Here is a 24,095-nt window from a genome sequence, read left to right as displayed (position 1 = left end):
GTAATGGGAGTACTTCTCATGTGAAATTTTGTGGCATTTGTAATGATCCACCCCACCCCACTGATGGGTGTCCATCCTTGCAAACAGAAGAAGCAAATGAAGCGGTGAAAACTCTTGGGCTTAGGAAATTTGACCCTTATTCCAATACTCACAATGAAGGTTGGAAAGCTTATCCTAATCTTGGGTAGGGTGGAAAACAAAACAAAAAAGGGCCATCAAACTCTTCATTTCAAAAGCCAAATCAAAATAAAAACCAATCACAAAATTCCTTAGAGGACATGATGAAATCACTCGCCGCCAATCAAGTGGCTTTGCAAGCCAATACCAAAGAGTTACAAACCGCCGTGCTTCAACAAAATCGGCTCACCGACTATAGGATTGGTAACCTTGAGACCCAAGTTGGTCAAATTCTCAACACACTCACTAAACAACCTACTCATGGAGGGGGTCTCCCTTCTCATATCATTCCCCCACCTACCAAGGAACAAGCTCGAGCGGTTTCATTGAGGAATGGTAGAGAGTTGGTAGAGGCACCCAAGGCTACTAATAAGTCAAAGCCACTTCCGGTTGTTCATGAAGTGGAGGATGTAGTTGAGGATGAAATTGAAGTGGTGGTGGATAATGAGAGAGCATCTACACCGGGGAAATTGAGGATTAATGAACCACTTCCGGAATACGAGCCACAAGCTCCCTTTCTATGTGCTTTGAATGACACAAGGGTCATGGATAAGAAGACCTCAAGCCTTTATGAAATTTTTCGAAAGGTGTAGGTAAACATCCCTCTACTTGACCTTCTTAGTAGTGTGCCAAAACATGCTAAATTTTTGAAAGAATTGTGCACTACTAAGAGGATCAACAAAGCTAAGAGTATGAAGAAAGTGAGGGCTAGTTAACATGTCTCGGCTATGTTTCAAAAGCGTTTACCACAAAAGTGTGGTGATCCGGGGATGTTCACTATTCCTTGCAAGATTGGTGAATTGGAGTGCCAAAGGGCCATGCTCGATTTAGGTGCTTCAATCAATGTTTTACCTCACTATATTTATGAGTCTCTTAAGTTGGGACCTTTGAAACCAACTCATGTGGTTATTTCCTTAGCCGATAGATCTAACATTTAACCCAAGGGCATCATTGAGGATGTATTGGTCAAGGTGGGGAACTTGATTTTCCCCGCCGATTTCTATGTGATTGAGATGGAGCCCGAAAAAGGTTCCACTCTCATCCTCTTGGGAAGACCTTCCATGAAGACCTCAAACACTAAGATAGATGTGTCTAGTGGATGTCTTACCATGGAATTTGAAGGTGAAAAGATTAAATATAACATCTATGAGGCAATGAAATACCCCACCGAGACTTCTTCACTATGCCTTTTGGAAATATTCGAACCTATTGTCCAAACCTTCTATGAATTAAGTAAAGATGATCTTTTGGATATTGCATTAACTAATGGAATGCTTGGAGAGTATATTGGGTATGTTTTATCTTATAATTTGCAGGAAACTATTCAAGGCTTGGAAGCAACCCCATTCATGGAAGAGTGGGAAGAAATCGAAACAAAAAATAGGGCAGCAGTCCAGGCGCACCGTGCGCCCAACCCATTCCATCAGGACGCACCGTGTGCCTAGACCCCTGTCCATGATTTTTGTTTCATTTCTTCCTCTTTGTTAGAAGATTTACCAAAGGAGAGACCTATTCCCTCAATATTGAAGGCTCCTATTGTTGAGTTAAAACCCTTGCCAAGTCACTTGAAGTCTGTTTTTCTAGGGGAAGACGAAACTTTGCCCATCATTATTTCAAGCAAGCTTACAAATAGCCATGAAGACTCTCTCATTCAAGTTTTAAGGGAGAATAAAGAGGCTATTGGATGGACAATGGCCGACATCAAGGGGATAAGCCCAACATTGTGTATGCATAGGATTATTTTGGAAGAAGAAGCCAAACCCGTTCGCCAACCGCGAAGGCATTTGAACCCTCCTATGATGGAGGTTGTGAAGAAAGAGTTACTCAAACTTCTACATGTAGGTATGATCTACCCTATCTCGGATAGTCAATGGGTTAGTGCAACCCAAGTTGTTCCAAAGAAGTCCGGGCTAACGGTTTTCAAAAACCAAGACGGTGTCTTAATTCCCACCCGAGTTCAAAATGGGTGGCGAGTTTGTATCGACTACCGTAGGCTAAATGCGGTCACTCGGAAAGACCATTTTCTGCTTCCTTTCATGGATCAAATGTTGGAAAGGCTAGCATGAAAATCTTATTATTGTTTTTTGGACGGTTACTCGGGCTACTTTCAAATTCCTATAGCACCTGAGGACCAAACAAAAACAACCTTCACATGCCCCTTTGGGACGTTTGGGTACTGTAAAATACCTTTTGGCCTTTGTAATGCGCCCGGAACGTTTCAAAGGTGCATGATGAGCATCTTTTCGAAACATGTGGAAGATTTTATTAAAGTATTCATGGATGATTTCACCGTCCATGGTGAATCATTTGAGGATTGCTTGAGTCACTGAACTTGGGTTCTCCAACGTTGCATTGAAACCAACCTTGTACTTAGCCATGAGAAATGTCATTTCATAGTTGAGGAAGGAATAGTGTTGGGACATGTTGTGTCCTCTAGGGGAATTGAGGTCGATAAGGCCAAGGTCGATACCATTCGCACCTTGCCTTATCCTACTAATGTGCGTGAAGTGAGATCTTTCTTAGGTCATGCTGGCTTCTACCGGCGTTTCATCAAGGACTTCTCCAAGATTGCCACCCATTTGTGCAAGCTTCTTCAAAAGGAAAGTGAATTTGTCATGAGTGAAGAATGCAAGAAAGCCTTTGATACACTCAAAGAGGAGTTGATCACGACAACAATCATTCAAGCACCCAAATGGAATGAGCCATTTGAAATAATAGCGGATGCAAGCAACTATGCCCTTGGCGCGGTTTTAGGTCAAAGGGTAGGGAAGTTACCTTATGTTATTCAATATGCTTCCACCATGATGAATGAAGCTCAAAGGAATTATACTACCACCGAAAAAGAATTCCTTGCGGTAGTATTTGCTCTAGACAAGTTCCGCTCTTACATCCTTGGAGCCAAAACCATTATCTTCACCGACCATATGGCCTTGAGGCACCTTGCCTCCAAGAAAGAATCTAAGCCCCGATTGATGAAGTGGGTGTTGCTCTTGAATGAATTTGATATTGAAATCAAAGATAAGAAATGCTCCACCAACACGGTGGCAGATCACCTTAGTAGGATCATCCAGAAAGACTCCTTGGTGCCACAAGTTCCAATAATCAAGAAGAACTTCCCGGATAAAGCCCTTCTTGCCTTGATGTTTACCGAACCTTGGTATGCACATATAGTGAATTACTTGGTCTTAAACAAGTTTCCTTCGAGTTTTACTCGACATCAAAATTACAAAGTCAAGAGTGATTCCAACTATTATGTATGGGATGATCCCTACTTGTGGAAATTTTGTGTCGATCAAGTAGTAAGGATGTGTGTGCGGGATACCGAAATCATGTCAATTCTCCGGTTTTGCCACCAGTATGCTTGTGGGGGTCACTTTGGGGCCAAGAAGACGGCTAAGAAAGTGTTGGAGAGTGGTTTCTTTTGGCCAACATTTTTTTAGAGATGCACACTCCTTGGTGAAGGCTTGTGATAGATGCCAAAGAGTTGGCAACATTTCAAGACGAGGAGAAATGCCACAAATCCCGATGATCTATTGTGAGAATTCGATGTGTGGGGGCAGAGACTTCATGGGACCATTACCCTCATCTTGTGGTTAAATCTACATCCTTTTGGCAGTGGACTACGTCTCCAAGTGGGTGTAGTCTAAGGCCACCAAGACCGATGATGCAAAGGTGGTTGGAGAATTCAACAAAACCAACATCTTCTCTCGATTTGGTTTTCCTAAAGCTTTGATAAGTGACCGTGGAACTCATTTTTTCAACAAGGCTATTGGAGCTTTGCTCAAAAAGTATGGGGTCATTCATAAGGTATCTACGGCCTATCACCCTCAAACCAACGGCCAAGCCGCGGTTTCTAATAGGGAGATCAAGGCCATCCTTGAGAAGACGGTGAATCCCGACCGCAAAGATTGGAGTTTGAGATTGGATGATGCTTTGTGGGCATATCGCACGGCCTAAAAACTCCAATAGGGATGTCCCCTTACCGCCTACTTTTTGGGAAACCATGTCACTTACCCGTGGAGCTTGAGCATCGGGCTTATTGGGCGGTCAAATCATTCAATTTGCAAATGAATGAAGTGGGCCTTCATAGGAAACTCCAACTCCAAGAATTGGTGGAAATTCGAAATGATTCTTATGAGAGTGTGTTGGTTTACAAGGCAAAGACAAGAGCATGGCATGACAATATGATTGCAAGAAGAGTATTTCAAGTTGGGGAAAAAGTCTTGCTTTTCCAAAATCATCTTCGACTTTTCTCGGGAAAATTACGCTCTAGATGGATGGGACCGTATGCGTTGGTGAGGGTTTTTCCACATGGGGCAATAGAGATCAAGTGTTTAAATACCGGAAAAGTCTTGAAAGTGAATGGACAACGACTTAAGCATTATCATGAAGGCATTGAAGCGGGTGAAGTGGAAACACTACACCTTATTAATCCCATTTATGAAGATTAATCGGAACTTGCAACTTTGTCGAGCCATCAACGTTAAATAAACGGCAACCCTTTGTAAATATTTCTTTCCCTTGCATATTTACATTACGCATTGCATATTGCATTTTAATACCGTATTTGCATTTTAAATTACCGTTCATGTCATATTAGAATAGGTTAATGTGTGTTTTAGTGTGTAGGGTTCTAACTTAAGGTGAATACGTGAAGAATGGGAGCATGCGAGCTAAAAAAATCGGCCAAGAATGGAAGGATTGGAGATGAGGAAGACACGAATCCAGCACTTAGGGCGCACCATGTGCCTTCCTCACCTCCAATGGGCGCACCGTGCGCCTTCTCCCTTAAACACCCCATCAAAATAGATTTTGCTCGACACTTCCTACATTCTTCCCCCAATTATTCATTTGTTCATCTTCCCCAACTCAAAACCCCACTCCAATCTTCCTAACCTCCTCAAATCTTAATCAAACTCAACCAAATCAAGTGAAAAATCATCAATAATCATCAACAAGTTCAATTCCACAGCAAACTTAACGAGTAAAGTGCTCAAACTCGTCATTTGATGCCGCGAAATTGAACCTAGGGTTTCGAAATTCATCAATTTCGTGAAGAATTTTGGATTGGTATTGGGTTAAGGGACTTATTTGGGCATTCTTGCATCAATATCCTCATCAAACAACAACTACAAGGATCAAAAGGGAGGTATAACACTTTATTTTTATCCTTGTCCATTATTAGTAAGAAAATTCGAAATTCTTGCATAAGTTTCGTTTTTTTGCTTTCAATGGTTGTTGTTATTTGTCCTTAGCCATTTTCTAAACTTGTGGGGTGATTTTTACTTAGAAAATAGTTAGTAAACACTACACTCAAGTAGTGCCTACCAAGTGTTTGTTGAAAGTCCCCACCCAAAATTCTTTTCCAAAACTTGTGCTTTCTGAAATTTTTGAGTTATTATGGGAAAGACCAAGGAAACCGCGCCTTCTTCATCAAAGGGGAAGAAGAGAGCCGCTTCTTCTCAACAAACCCAAGAGTACTTAGGTCAGGAGGCATTGTCGGGCACGACCCATACCAATTTCAAAAAACTTGATGTTAAGTCCTCGGTTGTGATCACTAGGTTTCGTAGTTCATATACTCTTGAAAATTTGGGTATGATGCAAATGACTAGACTTTTATTGGAGAAGGTGGGGTTAGATACATGCATTGATGAGAAAATTGTCACAAGGAGGAGCACCACACTTGAATTCCTTGCCTCCTTAGAAAAGGTCACATTGGGAAGGGATAAAGTTCCGGGAATCAAATTCCGGGCTTGTAAGACACTTCACACCATGACCTTTGACCAAATACGACAAGCTCTTCACATTAATAAACTCCCCGAACCCGTACCTATTGACCTAGCCGGAGTGAGTGCTTTTTAGCTCGCTATCACCAGCGATGTAAGAGACAAATATAGTAAGAACACCAACCTTCCCCACCCCGTCCTTCAGACCGTGAGTCGTCACATAAACACGAACTACCTTGTGCAATCCGAACCCACAAAAATGAACGAAAAAAATTGGATTGTTTATGGGCAATGACTCCGAAAGGGAGTGGGATTCCAGATTGGGCTAGCTTATTCATTGCTGGATGTTTGGAACTTCAAAGTCATCCCACGGACACCATCTACATTGGTGGGATGATTGAGAAGTTAGTGTGTGCATTAGAGATCCCTCTTGAGGAGGGCACTACGGCTCTTGTGGGGAATAGTTTGATGGATCCCCGATGCTTTGAGAGAATGGGCATGCTTGAGGTTGTCGAAGTACACCCCCTCCGAGTCATATGGAAAATGGGTGGAGGCTTTAAAGCCAAGAAATACATGTACCTTCCCCGCCCCATGACTCTCCTTTGGGGTGGGGAAGCGCCGCCGATTTCTACATGCTCCCGGATGATGTGTTTGCAAACCTATGGATTGACGGAACTTATCTTATCCCGGAAGAGGAAGTGCGTGAGGGTGGCCAACATCAAGGTGGGATAGAATTTCCACAATTTCGTGGCCCTTCCTTTAAACAACCAATTCCCAATGTACAATAAGATCAACAACAACACCCACCACCTCCATTTTCTTCCTTTCAACAGGAAATGCCTTTTGATTTTCATCAATGGAGAATGGGGGTTGATTCTCAATTCACCACTATTCATCAAAATGTCAACCAAGTAAGGGAGGAGGCTAATACAAGGTGGAACATTCAAGAGCAACGCCACCAATATTATCAAGAGGACATGGAAGAACAACGCTTTGTCCAAAATGTTAACTATGTCATGTTGGTGGCTCTAAACAATTTTCACATTCAAGGCCTTCCTAACATTTATCTAGGCTATGATCAAGCTCGCGTGGATGCGAATAATGCCACCATGGCACGGTTATCATCCCGAAGATAAGGAAGAAGAGGAGGAGGGCACCCGGGGAGTGGGGGTGCCTCAAGTTCACATTCTTGAGATAAGATTGGGTGCTCACTTCCACTTTGAGGACAAAGTGAAGAACAAAGTGTGGGGTGGGTACGAGTTGGGAAATTGTAACATATTGTAATATATTTCATTTCATATGATGCTTTGTATTTCATTTAAAAAAAACGAAAAAAACAGAAAAAGAAAAAAAAAAAGAGAAAAGAAAGAAAAGAAAAAGAAAAACTCGGCTAGGATGAAAACCCGAAAGGGCATCCTAGGCAAAAATGGGAAAGTGGCCGAGGTCGGAGTGAAAACCCGAAAGGGCACTTCGGGCAAAATGAAAAAATGAGTGCGAGCCACGTTAGATAGAGTGAGGAAAATGCTAAACCGAAAACCCGTAAGGGCGGGCGTTTTGGGCAAAATGAGAGATTTAGGCAAAATGAAAAATGATTGGAACTCTCAAGTCTTGTCACATAATTTTACTATTTCCTACATGTGTTCGTGACATAAGTGGAAGTGGTAAGGAAGGTCGGAAGGGTAGGTTAGTGGTGTTCCAAGACTAGAAGGAGGGTGTGGAAGCTTACTTTGATACTAGTGCTTGGCATACTTGTTGTTTGGAGTGGGATTTGTTAGGCTTGGCTTATGCATTGTTGGGGGTGATGAGTTGTGTGATCACTTGTTGTTTTGAATTGTTGAGATGAGGAGCAATTGAGGTTGCCTACTTGTTGAGCTAGGAGATGCTTAGATGAATATGGTGACCTTGTTTTGAACCAAGTGGAGTGATAAGGGGGGCAATAAGGAAAATGGTGATGAGTTGTGAATGAATTGTGAAGATTCTATTGGTGGATTTAGGAACATTATTAGAAGAGGGAAGGTATAAGGAGGGCGCATGAGAGAGAGGCGACTCTTTATGGAGGATTTGGGTCACTTATCTTATTGAGGAACATGTTGGGATGTACTAGTGGCTATGAAGTAAAATGATGATGGTAATATAAGAAGGTAGGGGTGCGAGAGAAGTGGGCGTGTCCATGTGAGCTTCCCCATGATTTTATTGTGAGTCTTTACATTGATGATTGGGATGTTGATAGTTTGCTCGGGACGAGCAAAGGCTCAAGTGTGGGGTGGTTGATAAGCTCATATATATACCATCTATTTATCATGTTCTATGCATAATAAGCGACACTAGGAAGTGGTTTTGCTTGACTTGTGTCTTTGTTAGCCAATTCCGAGTGTCGCGTTGTTATGGAGGATTTGGTCATGTTTTAGAGGAAGCTTGGGGCGGTTCTAAGTCCCAAGTGAAGTATGGAAGCAAGCTACAAGAGAACAATGCAAGAACCATCCAAGATAAGAAGCAAAGGAGAAAGTTTAAAGCAGAATCTAGCACACTGGGCGCACCGTGCGCCCCTCCCTATAACATAGGGTGCACCGTGCGCCTTTTCTGGGTATTACGCATTTTCATTACGGGCTTCCATCCAACTTAAGCCCATCATTTCCTCTTTAACCTAGGACTATATATAGGTGAATACCATTAGGAATTCACCATATTATGCATAATTTTGTTAATATAATTGTAATTGAAGAATTATCATCTAATTTAGGTTTGAGATCTATTATGCAGAACTAATCTCCTTTTCTTAATCCAACTCAAAGGTGTAATCTTTGGTTGTAAGACACTCTAATCTTTCCTTAATTTGCATTATTGTTATTAATCTCTTGTGTTTATTGTATTGAATTTTGGAAACCTTGTTTGATTATAGTAATTATGTGTGATTTCCTTGTTGCTTAATCTTGCCAGGTTCCTTAATTTATTGTTGTTGGGTTTATTAAGTGTGATTTCCTTATAATCCTATCTTGCAACAACTTGTTATTAGACTAATGAATGTGATTTCTTCTTGGTCTAATTAACATTTGAGAGATTAATTTGTAATTGCTCATTAATTGTGATTTCATTGTGAGTAATTGCACCTATTAGATTCTATTTCTACATCTTCTTGTTATCTACCCTATGTTTGTGATTTCCTTTAGGGGAACTAATAAGTTGGGTCAATTACTACGTGTTATTTCCTTGTGATTGGCTTCTAATTAAGGGAATTTGGAGAATTAATCTCACTAATAGGGCAATAACATTAGTTAAAAGGATTGATTGAGTGGTTTTATCAACTAAAGTGTCTGACCTTATTGAGTTGGGTTAAGTCTTCCTTAAACTTGATAAATTTTCATCTTAGAACTTGTTTGATTGATTACTTGCTACTCACTCTTATTTGAATGTTGTTTTGCTTTTGTTACTTCTGAAAACCAAACCAAAAATCCCCCTTTTTATTTACATACTTGTTTGTTGATTACTTTACAATTGTTCTTATAATATAATTGGAAACACAATACAAAATCACCCTTCTCTTGGGTATGATCCCCTTCTTACTACTTTACTTGTCTTAGAATTAGTTTAAATTAGTATTAAGTGTGGCTTATAAATTGTTAATTTGGTCGTCTTAAGTAGCGACATTTTAGGCGTGTCATACCCTAAGAACTAATCCTGGCCCTTAGATGAGATTTCTAGGTTAAAATTGTAACAAAATTCCAAGAGAGAGGCATATATAAGGACCTTTACCCCAACTGCATTGAGGCAGCTTTTGATGAATATTAACCCTGAGATTTCTCTCACTTTCAAACCTCATTAACTTGTGCTTAGTCTTTAGTTAAGAGTCAGGCTTGGTGACAACCTGTGCTAGACTGCGGTTGTTAATCAATAACCTGTGGTAAAGTTTATTTAATCCTGTGCACTGACTGTGGGTTGTATGATCTTTGTTGTTGATTTAAGTTGTGAGTTACCTGTGCATAGATTGTGGTAGTTCTCAATTTAAGTCGTCCAAATTGTTAGCTTACTTCCCTGTGAGTATTCTGTGGGATTTGAGTTGATAATTATATCTTTTGGTGCTTGTTCAGTCTCAAGCAATACTCATATGTGAAGCTGTCTGATTCCTTCTATCAGTCAGTCTTATTTAATCCATTTAAAATACTTAGATTGTCTCTAAAATTTTGAAAATTCACCCAGAGTTAGTTTACTCAGTTAAATAATTTGTCACCAAGTTTCATGAATTTAGCAGCTCATTTGGTATTTTTAATCCTTTTATGAAAGCTCATTGCATTCCTGAGAAGTTTCAAAAAGGTCAATCTAACTAAAGTTTGAGTCTTTGTGTCAGTCCTGGGGTTTGACACTGCAGAAAGAGTTTTAAGTGGGAGATATTCTAGGATCTAGGGATCATTTCTCCATCCAGGGTATGTAGTATGTAAGCTCTCTGCCCTAATATTGAGTCAATCAGGTAAGGTCCTTCCCACACAGGGGCAAGTTTGCCGGCATTATTGTCTTTTGTATTTGGGAAGACTTTTCATAGGACTAGGTCCCCTTCCCTGAATACTCTAATGTTCACATTTTTATTATAGCTTCTGGCTACCGTTTGTTGGTAGGAGGCTATTCTGATCTTGGCTGCATCTCTCAGCTCTTCAGCCAGGGTGAGGCTGTCTTGCATCAGCGGCTAGTTTTCCTCCAAGGTATTCAGGATGCATCTGGTAGTTGGTACATGGATTTCTGCAGGCATTACTGCTTCACAGCCATAGACCAGTGAGTGAGGTGTCTGGCCTATTGATGTTTTAGGTGTAGTTCTGTCAGCCCAGAGGACTAGAGGGAGTTCTTCAGCTCATCTGCCTTTTCTTTTCTTTAGCTTTTTCTTCAGGCAGCTGATTACCACTTTGTTGTTGGATTCAGCCTAGCCGTTGGCTTTTGGATAGCCTGGTGTGGAGGTCACCAAATTAATATTCCATTGTGCACAGAAGGCCATTGTTCTTTTCCCCACAAATTGAGTGTAGTTGTCACAAACTATTTCTGAGGGGATGCCATATCTACATATGATGTTTCTCTTGATGAATGATATGCCATCTTTCTCCTTGACTTGCCTGTATGAGTCAGCCTCTATCCATTTTGAAAAGTAATAAGTCATGGCTAGCATGTTGGCTTTTTGTCCTGGGACTTGGGGTAGCTTGCCTACAATATCCATTCCCCACTTCATGAATGGCCAGGGGGCTGAAATGGAGTGTAGTAGCTCAGATGGTTGATGAATGAATGAGTACTGAAGTTGACAAGCTTCACACTTTGAGCTGTAAGCTAGGCAGTCAGCCTTTAAGGTTGGCCAGAAGTAGTCTGTCCTCAGAACTTTGGTTGCCAGGCTTCTGCCTCCTTTGTGGTTTCCACAGTATCTGTTATGTATGTCCTCAATAACTTGTTTGGCCTCATGTGACTCCAGGCATCGTATGTAGGGTCCAGCCTGAGACTTTTTAAATAATGTGTTATTTATAATAGTGTAGGTAGAAGCTTTTATTCTAAGGGCGCTTGCTTCATGCCTGTCTTTCGGTAAGATCCCCTGCAAGAACCAATCATAATATGGTTTGGTCCAGGAGTTTGTGTCCTCAATGATGGGATAAGTTTGGTCAGGCTTTATAATGGTTGGTTCGAGCAGGTGAACAATGGGTATCCTGTCACATATAGAGCAAGGCTGAAATTGGATCCCAGGCTGGCTAAGGCATCAGCCCGGGTGTTTAAGTCTCTTGGTATCTGATCAATGTCAAATGAACGAAACTTTTTGCAAAGGTTTTTGAGATATTTTAAATAAAGAATCATTTTTGAATCCTTTGCAGCATAGGTTCCTTTAACTTGATTCGAAATTAAAAGTGAGTCATTTTTTACCTTGAGAATTTGGACGCTAAGATCTATACATACCTTGAGTCCAGCTATCAGGGTTCATATTCAGCTTCATTGTTTATTACTTTAAATTCACAACTGACAGCCTGAGCTATTAAATCCCCTTGTGGTGATTTTAGTACTAGTCCTAGGCCAGTTCCTCTCATATTGGTTGCTCCATCTACGTGTAAGGTACATTCCTGGCCTGAGTTTTGGGTGTCTAGTTGATTGACCTCTTTTATGACGTCTGGTTCTAGGTTGGGACTGAAATCAGCCACAAAGTCTGCTAAAGCCTATGATTTAATTGTTGTCCTAGGTTCAAAGGTTATGTCATAAGTACTAAGTTATACTGACCACTTTGCCATTCTGCCTGAAAGTTCAGGTTTTCTGAGGACACATTTGATAGGCAGCTTGGTCCTGACTATTATTGGGTGACTCTCAAAGTAAGGTCTGAGTTTTGTGCAGGATACAATTAATGCAAGTACATATTTTTCAAGTAATACATACCATGTTTCTGCCTCCAGGAGACTTTTACTTACATAGTAGACGGGATGTTATTGGCTTTCAATCTCCTTGGTTAGGACTCCACTTACTGCTGTCTCGGTGACTGACATTGTAGACCGTCAGGGGCTCTCCTTTGTTAGGTTTGGCCAGTAGTGGAGGAGTGGCCAGGTAAGTGTTCAGTTCTTGGAAGGCTATTTCATGTTCAGGCATCCATTTGAACGACTTGTTCTTCCTGAGGAGGTCATAGAATCATCTGCATCTTTCAGATGACTTGGATATGAATCTGTTCAGGGCTACAACTCTTCATGTCAATCTCTGGATATCTTTGACTGACTTAGGAGATTCCAACTCCAGGATGGCCTTTATTTGTTCTAGGCTGGCTTCAATCCCGCTCTTTGTCGCTATGTACCCTAGGAATTTGCCTGATGACACTCCAAAGTGGCATTTGGAGGGATTGAGTTTCATATTGAATTCTTCCAGGATTTAGAAGGCTACTTCCAGGTCCTTCACATGATCTTCACCCTTTTTTATTTGACCACCATGTCGTCTATGTAGACCTCCGTTGTGTCGCCAATTTGGTCTTTGAACATCATATTAACCAGGTGTTGGTAGGTTGCCCCTGCATTATTCAGGCCAAAGGTTGAATCCACTTGAGGCTGGATGCATTTTGATATATTCCCCTTTTCGTGATGAAAGCAGTGTTTTCTTGATCAGCTGGATGCATTTTGATTTGGTTGAATCCACTTGAGGCATCCATGAATGTTATCAGCTCGTGCCCAACTGTAGCATCTACCATTGCATCAATGTGAGGGAGTGGGAATGGATCTTTTGGGTAGGCCTTGTTGAGATCTGTGTAGTCTACACAGACTCTCCATTTACCATTCTTTTTTTTGTACCACGACCACATTGGCTAGCCACTCAGGGTACATTACTATCCTAATCATTCCCATGTCTAGGAGTTTGTCCACCTCTTCGTTAATGATTGTATTGCATTCAGGGGTAAATTTCCTCCTTTTCTGCTGTACAAGCTTGAAAGAAGTGTCAATATTGGTAATTATATTAGCATCTATACCAGTCATATCAATGTGTGACCAGGCAAAACATGTAGACTTATTTTTGAGAAAGCTTACTAGTTCTAGTCTAACGTTATTAGGGACATCATATCCTACCAGTACATACCTGTCAGGGTACTCAGGGTCTAGTACTACTTGATCTGTTTCCATTTGAGTTTCTGCCACATAAGTGCTCCTGACAGGGTACTGTAATTGCTAGGCGAGTGACTTACCTGCCTGGGAAGGTTTCAATGATTCAGTGTAACATTCCTGGGCAGATTTTTGTTAGGTATTTTGACGTAATGGTGGTAGGTTGAAAGAATGGCTCTGACATTATGAATCCAGGGCCTACCTAAGATTGCGTTGTAGGATGGGAGGCGGTCTAGGACTCCAAATATCTCATATGATGAGACTCCTTCGACATAGGTTAGCAGGTAGATTTCCTCTAGAGTGTTGTTAGTTTCACCACTGAATCCTACCAAGACATTTGATTTCTTTATGATCTGGTCCTCATTGATCTTCATGGCTTTCAGGACATCAAGCATGATTAAGTTGACTGAGCTGCCACCATCTACTGGGATTCTGAGGACACGTGCAATGCCAATTTGCATAGTAATGACCACGCCAACGTGATGGATGTCTGAGATTTCTTGCATATTAGTATCATCAAAAGTAATTTGAGGTAAATTTATAGGTTTAAAAGGAGATTTCATTTTGGACTTCCTGGCTATTTTCTTTGCAGCTGAGCTAGTCAGACCACAAATCTCGGATCCTCCATTGATGAATTTGACTTCATAGATTGGTGGTGTTGGGGGCAGATCACGTTGTGGTCTTTCCTGATCCTTCCTTAATCCGTTATCTTCCCTGTTCTTTGACGGCATTAGATATTTCAGATAACCTTTCTTTAGCAGGCAAGTCACTTATCTACGTAGACCCATGCATTCCTCTGTGGTGTGTCCTATGTCCATGTGAAACTCATACCATCTTGTTGTGTCTTTCCTGGAGTTGGGATTGTTCGTCTTTTTGGGCCACTTGACAATGTCTCCTATGTTATCAAGCCTTTTGATGAGTCATGCAGTATCAACAGCGAAGTTATAATCCTGAATAGGTGGATAAGTATAGGAGTTGCCCCGTTGCTTATGAGCATAGTTGTCTTCGGATCTGTCAGGCCTGGTGTAGGGAGATGGCCTGAAGCTACTTCCCCTGTGATTAGAACTTTTCCTGCTATATCTTTCATATCCTGAAATACTATTTGTGGTTTCTGCTTTGAAGCTTTTTATCTTCTTCTAGCCTGATGTAACCAAGTGCCTTTGCTTAAACGTCTTCAAAAGTTAGGCAAGGTTTCACTGTCAACTCGTGATAGAAACTGTTGTCCAATGTTAGCCCCTGCCTGAAAGCTTCCACAGCTGTTCCAACATCACATCTGAGGATTGAGACTTTCTCTTTGTTAAATCTGGCCAGGAATGCTCTGATTGTCTTGTTAGGCTTTTGCTTGACTCTTTACAGGTCACTGGATCTCTTCTCGAGTTCCCCGCTGCTGGAAAACTTGTGGTTGAATGAGTTTATCAGATCTGCAAAGGACTTGATGCTTCCATTTGGCATGTTTATATACCATTGAAGGGCAGGCCCGGTCAAGGTTGTTCCAAAGCCTTTGCACATACACACTTGTCGTAGCTCACTGGGTATAGAGGTTGCCAACATTCTCTGTTTGTAGTAGGCTAAATGGTTTTCAGGATCTGCAGTTCCATCATAGGTCCTCATTGATGGTACCACAAACGTTTTTATCAGTTCTATCTTGGCTATCTCATCCACGAAGGGAGAGTCAGCATAGCTTTTAGGGCTGGCTTCCTCAATGCTTGTGGGTATTCCAGGGATCTTCTCAAATTTCTTATGGAGTTTCCGGATCTTCTGGACCATGGCCATCATTATGGCTACATTGGTTTGATCTGGGATAGTCTCTTCGTTTGGGGTTTCTTCTAAGTCTGAATCAAGATCTCCTGCTTTGGTTTTTGATGGAGTTGGGGTACCAAAGTTGGAGAAGTCAATATTCCTGATGATTATAGAGAATGGTGTTCCAGGCTGGATATTCAATTTTGAGCCTGAGGCTTTATCTCCTAGCTTTTCCTTCCGGTTGGACTCTGATTCCTTCGGTTTCTGGACTTCAGCTTCAGCCTGGGCCATTTTTTGCTTCAGTTGTTCCATTTCCAGTAGTTGTTGCTTGGCGGCAGCTAGTTGTTGTTCTATAATGTCTCCGGTCATTTTTGAAAGATTTTTGTGTTGTTTGGGATTGGGTTTTGATTATTTTTTAGCTAGATGCCCCACGGTGGGCACCAATTTTTTTAGCAAGATTTTACACGGGAGTAATGTCTTAGCAGGGATTTAGTTTGTAGGGTGATCTAAGTCAATTAACAATGTCTGACTAGTACGACAAATAAGCAAAGAATGAACAATAAAGTGAAAGACAAAGATTTGTACGTGGAAAACCCTGGGAATAAGGGAAAAAATCACGGGCACCAAGCTAGGAAGGTTTGTTACTATTTTTTAGTGTATCCTGGCAGGGAATTTGTATGTCATGCTAGTAAAAAGTATGAATGCTTAGTAGAATTGCTTAGAGTGTTTACAATAAAATGAGAGTAAAATGAGTGAGTAGTCGATATTTTTTACCCTTCTTCTCTTTGCTATTTATAGTGGCTTCATTTGCTCTCTAACAGTCCTCCCAACGTTCATTAGAACGTTCCTAGGTTATAAGCCTCGTGCCCTATTTACCCGGAGGTAGATATTCGACTCCCAAAACTGCCCGTCCTTATCTTTTGCTTAGTTGTCTGCTTTGTGCTTGTTGTAGATTTTGGTGAATAAGTCCTCCGTGTAAGTAGGAACTTCTTAATTGTACTTTGAATGTTGCCTGACGCATTCTAGTAGTGCCCAATTTATGGTTGGTGTATTATTCCTTCAGTTCTGGCTTGAATAGATGGCCTGACCTGTCTTTCCCTCCTGGCTGGCGCCTGCCTGTGTGTATTATTCTTTGTGTTGAGTTGCCTCCGTTCAGGCTAGACTTGATACTTCTTCGCCTAACATTTGTCTTATCAGGCATGACAAATCTTGGCCCAACACCAGTAATAGCCAGTCCTGGGTATCTTACCTGCCAGGCTTCTTCTACCTTTATGGTTGTCACAGTATCCGTCATGTATTTCTTGAAGTACTTGTTTGGCTTCATGTGGTTCAAGACATCTCAAGTAAGGTCCAGCCTTAAATCTTTTAAATAGAGTGTTATTGATGATAGAATCAGTAGAAGCTCTAATTTTAAATGCTCTGGTCTCATGCCTGTCCTGAGGAAGTATACCTTGCAGGAACCAATGATAATAAGGTTTAGTCAAAGAGTCATTGTCAGTATTGACAGGGTTTGCCTTCTCAGGCTTCCTGATGGCGGGTTCAAGTAAATATATAATAATTACTTTATCAAAAATGGCAGGGGTGAAATTTAAACCAAGGCTAGATAAAGCATCAGCCTGGGTATTTAGGTCTCTTGGTATTTGCTCAATATCAAATGAAAAATCGCAAAGTTTTTTAGCATATTTATAAATTCATTTTTTCATCCTTTGCTGTATAAATTCCTTTTATTTGTTTTGTAATTAAAAGTGAGTCGGTTTTTACCTTTAAGTTTTGAACATCGAGGTCTAGACATACCTTGAGTCCTGCTATGAGAGCTTCATACTCAGCCTCATTATTACTAGCTTTGAAGTCAAAACTCACAGCCTGAGCTATGGTGTCCCCTTGTGACGATTTTAGCACTAATCCTAACCATGTACCCCTTACATTGGATGCCCCCTCTGTGAACAGGGTCCACTGCTAGTCTGAGGTTTTATTGTCTAACTAGTTAACTTCCTTAGTCAGGTCTGATTCTAGGTTAGGGCTGAAATCAGCCACAAAGTCTGCTAAGGCCTGTGACTTGATTGTTGTCCTGCGTTCAAAGGTAATATCATAGGTGCTAAGCTCGACTGACCATTTGACCATCCTGCCTGATATTTCAGGCTTCCGCAGAACAAATTTTATGGGTAGGTTAGTCGTGACTACTATGGGATGACATTCAAAATAAGGGCGCAACTTAGCGCATGACATGATCAAAGCTAAAACATACTTTTCAAGTAAACCATACCTCATTTCATCATTTGGTAGACTTTTACTTACATAATAGACAGGGTGTTGCTGGCCTTCCAATTCTTTTACCAAGGCTGCACTTACCGCGGTGTTAGTAACGGAGAGATATACTGTCAGAGGCTCTCCCTTTTCTGGCTTTGCCAGTAAAAGTGGAGAAGAAATAGATAGTTTTAGATCCTGAAAGGCTTCTTCATGTTTAGGGGTCCACTTGAATTGTTTGTTTTTTCTGAGCAGTTTGTAAAATGTTTTACATCTTTCAGATGACCTAGATATGAACCTGTTTAAGGCATCTATCCTGCCTGTCAATTACTGAATATCTTTGACAGACTTGGGTGACTGTAATTCCAATATGGCTTTGATCTGTTCAGGGCTAGCTTCTATGCCTCTTTTTGTCACCATATAGCCTAGGAACTTCCCTGCAGAAACTCCAATGTGGCATTTTGCAGGGTTGAGTTTCATGTTGTACTTCTCCAAGATTTGAAATGCTACTTCTAGATGCTTCGCGTGGTCTTGTGCATCCTTAGACTTTACCACCAATTCATCTATATAGCCTTCCATGATGTCCCCAATCTGCTCCTTGAACATCATGTTGACCAGGCGCTGATATGTTAGCCCTGCATTCTTTAGAGCGAATGGCATGGCAGTGTAACAATATATGCCTCGGTGAGTAATGAATGCAGTTCTCTCCTGGTCAGCGGGGTGCATCTTTATCAGGTTCAATCCACTGGAAGCATCCATGAATGTGAGCATCTCATGCCCTACCGTTGCATCTACCTTGGCATCAATATGTTGAAGAGGGAAGGGATCTTTAGGGCAGGCTTTGTTTAGGTCAGTGTAACCTACAAAAACTCTCCATTTGCCATTCTTTTGCTGCATGACCACTACGTTTTCTAGCCATTAAGGGTACATCACTTCCCTGATCATGCCCATGTCAAGGAGTTTGTCTACTTTTTCATTGATAATGGCATTTCTTTCTGGCGCAAACTTTCGTCGTTTCTATTGCACAGGCTTGAAATATGTGTCAATATTGAGCTTATGAGTGATAATATAAGCACTAATTCTAGTCATATCAAAATGAGACCAAGTAAAAAAAGGAAGATTTATTCTTAAGAAAACTTACTAATTCGGGCCTGACTGAATCAGGAGCGTTAGAGCCAACTAGAACATACATGTTAGGATACTCAGGGTTGAGGATTACCTAATCTGTTTCCATCCTGGGTGGTGCTACATATGTGCTCATGACAAGGTACAGTAATTGTTATACGAGGGACTTACCTGCCTTGGATGACTTTAGGGCCTCTGTATAGCATTCATGAGTTGACTTACGCTCACCTTTGATGGTTGCCACTCCCCAGTCTGTTGGTATCTTGATACACTGATGATAAGTAGAGGAGACGGCCTTGACATTGTGAATCCAGGGCCTACCCAGAATGACATTGTAGGATGATAGACAATCTAGAACTCCAAATCTTTCATAAAATGCAACGCATTTAGCATAGGTAGGGAGATAGATCTCTCCCAATATATTCTTTGTTTTACCGTTGAACCCAACTAAGACACTAGACTTCTTGGTGATTTGATCCTCGCTGATCTTCATGGTATTGAGTACGTCCAGCATGATCAGGTTTACTGAGCTGCCTCCGTCTACCAAGATCATCCTCATGTTGGCAGTTCCAACTTGCATGGAAATTACGAGGCCATCGTGATGTAGGTCAGGGATGCCTACCGGATGACAGTCACTGAACGTGATAAGTGGTTTGTTGCCAGGCTTGCAGGGCAACTTAGTTTGAGGAGTCATGGCTATCTTTTTTGCTGTTGAACTTGTCATGCCACAAATCTCTAATCCGCCATTTATGAATTTTACTTCATAGAGTGGAGGCGGTGCAGGGAGATTGCATTCCCACTTTTGCTCCTGATTGACTTTGGCGAGATCTTCATTCCTCCCTCTGGCTTTGATAAGATCTTTTAGGTATCCTGCCTTTAATAGGTAGGCCACTTCTTTCTTGAGAGTAAAGAAATCCTTCGTTGTATGCCCTATATCCATGTGAAATTCACACCACTTGGTATGGTCCTTCCTTGGATTTAGGTTATCTGACTTTCTGGACCACCTGACCACTGGTCCCATGTTATCCAGTCGGTGGATCAAGCCTGCAATGTCAACATAGAAGTTATGTTCAGAGATAGGTGGATGAACTTTAGCCTTACCTTGCTGTTCTTGCGCTAGGTTGACTTCTGACTGATCGGGCCTGGTATATGGGCCACTCCTGTAGTTATTGCCCCTGCTGGGGCTCCTTCTGTTTGGCTTATCATAGTCTTTTGCGTTGCAGAGTCCTCCAACCTTGTAACTCTTGTCTTCCTCTAGCCTGATATAGGCAAGCGTCTTTGCATGGACGTCTTCGAAGGAATGAGAGGGATACTTGGTCAGTTCACCATAGAGATCACTATTGGGTAGTAATCCCTGCCTGAATGCTTCCACTGCTGTTCCAACGTCACACCTGGGAATTGACACTTTCTCCTTAGTGAATCTGGCAAGGAAGACTCTGAGGGTATCATCTGAATTCTGGTTAATCATGTACAGGTAAATGGATTGTTTCTCCAACTCCCTGCTACTTGCGAACTGCTGGTTGAATGTGTTGATCAGGTCAGCAAAGGATCTGATACTTCCATTTGGCAGGTTGATATACCACTGCGGAGCAGGACCGGTCAGGGTTGTTCCAAATCCTTTGCACATGCAAACCTTATAACACCCCGACCCAAACCTAGGGTCGAGAGCGGTCACTTATGGTAGCTCGCAAGCCTGTGAACATAGCCCACAAATTAACACGAGTCCTTTCCAGCGTTGTCCTTACTCATGCGCATCCTGGGAACCTTCCTAGGAGGTCACCCATCCTAAGACTACTCCCAGTCAAGCACGCTTAACTTTGGAGTTCTTTTGCATGGATAACCAGAAAAGAAAGTGCACTTTGTTGATATGAGTAGTACTTTCAATCCCTTTAAGAACTAGTCATTTAAGCCTATCAATCGACCTCTTTAATTACCGTGGGGTGTTACAAACCTGCCTAAACTAGCTTAGAATAGATGTAGCCAACATTTTTTGCTTGTAGAAGGCCACATGGTTGGAGTGAAACCTCTAACTCGACAATACGCGAGAAAAGAAAGTACGAAGCCTAAGTTTGTATGAAAAAAACTGTTTGTTTAAGCGTGTCCTTAGAGGACGATTTGGATATCACTAGACCCAAATACAAAGAAATAGGACTAGCCTCGATAACTCAAAGCACGCAAGCAATTGAATTACCAACCCCAAGCATAAAGCAATGAAGCTCTTCAAGCACAAAGCAAAGAAGAGATTTTTTTGAAGAAAACACTTGGTTTCTTTCTTGGTTGTAACTTAAATCAAATCTGATTATTACACTTAGAGACTTAGCTTATATATTGCCCAAGTCCTTCTAATCCAAACTATCAAATTTACATCTAAGGATTAGCAAAATATAAGCAATAAACAAAGGAAAAAGGGACAAGAGTCCTCCTAGGCACCCGTGTGGTTCCTAAGACAAAAGAACAATCCAAATGACTCTTCTCTTGATCTTACATAAGTCTTAAAACAAAAGGGACACATGAACTACCTAAAGAATCAAAAATTGAAGCCTTATTTGATCAAGATTCCAGCTGAAATAAGCCCTTGAGAGCAGCCCCCAAAGCTCTTACACAAGCCTTACACAAGTGTAAGAATGAAAGCGACATTTAGACCTTTCTTGAAAGCGACATTTGATCTTGTTTTGAAATTAAGAAAACAGCCTCCTTGGACTATCTTGGCTGGCCAAAAAGCCTCTCTTTAGTCCTAGGATTGTCTTGATTTATTAACTAGAAAGGATAGGACCATTTGGAATCGAACTTAGGACGATTGTTGAAAACCGATAAACTTGTTACTCGGTTTTGTCTTGTGATTTTATCCTAGCTCGGATCCTTATTTAAATTAAAGTCCCCAGACAAAAAGTCTTAAAATTCATTTTAGAATTAAGACGTGACAAAAATTACCATGCCTTAGACGGATTTTGAGTTAGACCTCAAATTGGACGATGGACCCAATCCGTGGTCTAGCTCGGTTTCCTCTCCCGTTTCAACCTCCCCTTCTTGAAAATGATTTGTCCTCAAATCCGGGATATCATCATCTTCGACCTCCTCATAGCATGGACTTAAATTACCACAATCAATTGTGACATGGACTCCCAAGAGATTGACCTTGTACTTGTTGGACTTAATTTGCTCAATGATCTCGAATGGACCTTCATCACTTGTCATAAGCTTGTTGCTTACTTTCTTAGGGACCCTTTGCTTGCTTAATTGAACCCATACACGATCTCCTGGCCTTAATATTTTGGCTTGCTTAGGAACCTTGCAAGCTCCCTTCCATTTTGTGGCCTTAGCATGGATGTGATGCTCCTTTCCAATTCATTTCCTTACTCCTTTACATTCCTCACTAGAGCAAGCAATTGGCTCGAATTTTTGCAGTATGGCAGCCCCGTTGCCAATGCCAGTAGCTTTACATTCAACTTCAAACAAGTTAGCCAAATTTGGAATAGAGAATGTAGGAGACTCACATTGCAAACCTTCAAAAAACTCTCGGTTTGATCTTTCCATTTGAGCAATGCTTGGACACCATTAGGAAGTGGCACTTCTAGTTCTTTCAGTACTTCTTTGGCAAGGAGGACATGGACAACCCCTAGACCATTTTCCTCGTGGCTCCACTCGGTCTCATTGATCAATAACACTTCCTTGGAGGGTTCAAACATGGAGTAGGCTGATGTAGGTGTAGGCTCGGGTGGTAGTGGTGTTAGAACAACTTTTCTTGAACCAAACTTGAAGGTAGAACATCACAAACAACCTCATCAACATAGTTTTTGCCAATAGAGAAGGACGCTAGGCATTGCTTGCTCACTTTAATCTCGGCCCCTTTGTTGAGCCACCCTAGTTTGTATGGACAAGGATGGTCTATTGTGGGTAATGAGAGTTTTTCAATCAAAGTACTTGATGCCACATTAGTACAACTCCCCCGTCAATTATCAAATTACACACTCTTCCCTTGATGGTGCACCTAGTCCTAAAGATTTGTTGTCTTTGGTCTAGTTCTAGGGGTTGTGGTTGAGTGTGCATAACCTCCAAGTGACCAAACTAAGTCCCAAATCTGGCATAACTACCTCGGTTGCCTCCCCTTATTCCTCGTCACTCTTATCATTGTCACAAACAAGAATCTCGTCCTCTCCCCAATAGATTACCTAAAGGTTGCAAAGGGCCCTTTTGGTTGGACAATCTTTCATGAAATGGCTATACCCTTGACATTGGAAGCATTTTTTAAGGCCTACAGTTTTTCTTTGAGAGGTCTCGGGTGCTTTTCCTTTGTCGAAATAGGGTGTTTTTGGTTGTGTGTTTAAGGTGTCTTTGGTCTTTGGTTCGGTTGATATGTGAGGCTCCGGGTAGTAGCCTGTTTTGGTCGAGTATTTTTGTGGGTTGGCCCTTCCCTTTCCCGCTTTCTCAACTCTGAAAGCCAAGTTAACGGCCTCATCAAAGGACCACACATGTTGTAATCGGACTCTTTGAGCAATTTTGTCATCTAGACCCTCAACAAATCTAGCAATTTTTTGTTCCGGTTTCTCATTCATTTCACATTGTAAAGTGAGTTGCGCAAAATCTCTAATGTAAGACTCAAGAGGTTGTTCGTCTTGTTTAAGTTGGGTGAGTTTAATGAACAAGTCTTGAGTGTATTCTTTAGGCACAAATTTCTCATTAAGCTTCTTTCTCAACTTTAACCAAGACTTAATGGGTTCCTTACCATCTCTTTTTATTTGGTTCTTTAAGTTCTCATACCAAAGTGAAGCATATCCTTTAAGTTTTAAGATGGCAACTTTGAAAGACTTAGCAACCGAATATGATTTAAACTCAAAGACTCTTTCAATAGTTCTAAGCCAATCTATTAAGTCTTCGGGATTTAAACTACCATGAAAGTCCGGAATTTCTACCTTTAAGTCTTTAGGATTCTCCTCATGATAAGCCTCCACCAAAGAATCCTCTGAATCCGAGTGCAAGCCCTCCTCCATATGGTCGTGCTCTCGGCCCCTTGCTCCAAACCCTAGGCCACGCCCTCTTCCATGGTGGGGTGGTGGTCGTCCTCCATTTCTTGGTGGTGTTGGAACATTGGTCATCAAGGTTGTTATGGATTCCAAGATCAAATCCACATTTGTTGTCAATCGGTCTCCTTTGATTTCAAGACCGAGTATTCATTCCTCACTTGTTTCACTCATGGTTGTTTTTTGTATTTTTGAATGTAGTTAGGGAAATGAGCTCACAAGACTAACCAAAGCTCTGATTACCAAGTTGGAGTGAAACCTCTAACTCGACAATTTAAGTGAAAAAAGAAAGTACGAAGCCTAAGTTTGGATGAAACAAACCGTTTGTTTAGGCGTGTCCTTAGAGGATTATTTGGATATGACTAGACCCTAACACAAAGCAATAGGACAAGCCTCGATAACTCAAAGCACACAAGCAATTGAATTACCAACCCCAAGCACAAAGCAAAAAAGATGTTCAAGCACAAAGCAATGAAGAGATTTTG

At 41.3% G+C, this 24,095-nt stretch overlaps 2 protein-coding genes across 2 annotated transcripts; one reads left to right on the top strand and one right to left on the bottom strand.

Annotated features, from left to right (window-relative positions):
• The first annotated feature begins 4,148 nt into the window (after positions 1-4,148).
• Positions 4,149-4,628, top strand: LOC141619328 (uncharacterized). The gene has a single exon (XM_074436356.1). The coding sequence runs from the start codon at positions 4,149-4,151 to the stop codon at positions 4,626-4,628; it is 480 nt and encodes a 159-aa protein (XP_074292457.1).
• Positions 4,629-18,385: 13,757 nt separating this feature from the next.
• On the bottom strand, positions 18,386-22,278 carry LOC141619327 (uncharacterized). Its single transcript, XM_074436355.1, has 4 exons — positions 22,096-22,278; positions 18,764-20,174; positions 18,609-18,646; positions 18,386-18,484 (listed from the first exon to the last, which is right to left on the bottom strand). The coding sequence occupies exons 1-4, from the start codon at positions 22,276-22,278 to the stop codon at positions 18,386-18,388; spliced, it is 1,731 nt and encodes a 576-aa protein (XP_074292456.1).
• Between the last annotated feature and the right edge of the window lie 1,817 nt (positions 22,279-24,095).

Source organism: Silene latifolia, chromosome X (assembly GCF_048544455.1).
Source record: "Silene latifolia isolate original U9 population chromosome X, ASM4854445v1, whole genome shotgun sequence".
Lineage (NCBI taxonomy): Eukaryota > Viridiplantae > Streptophyta > Magnoliopsida > Caryophyllales > Caryophyllaceae > Silene > Silene latifolia.
Note: the sequence above shows the minus strand (reverse complement) of the source record. Positions and strands in the feature narration are given on the sequence as shown.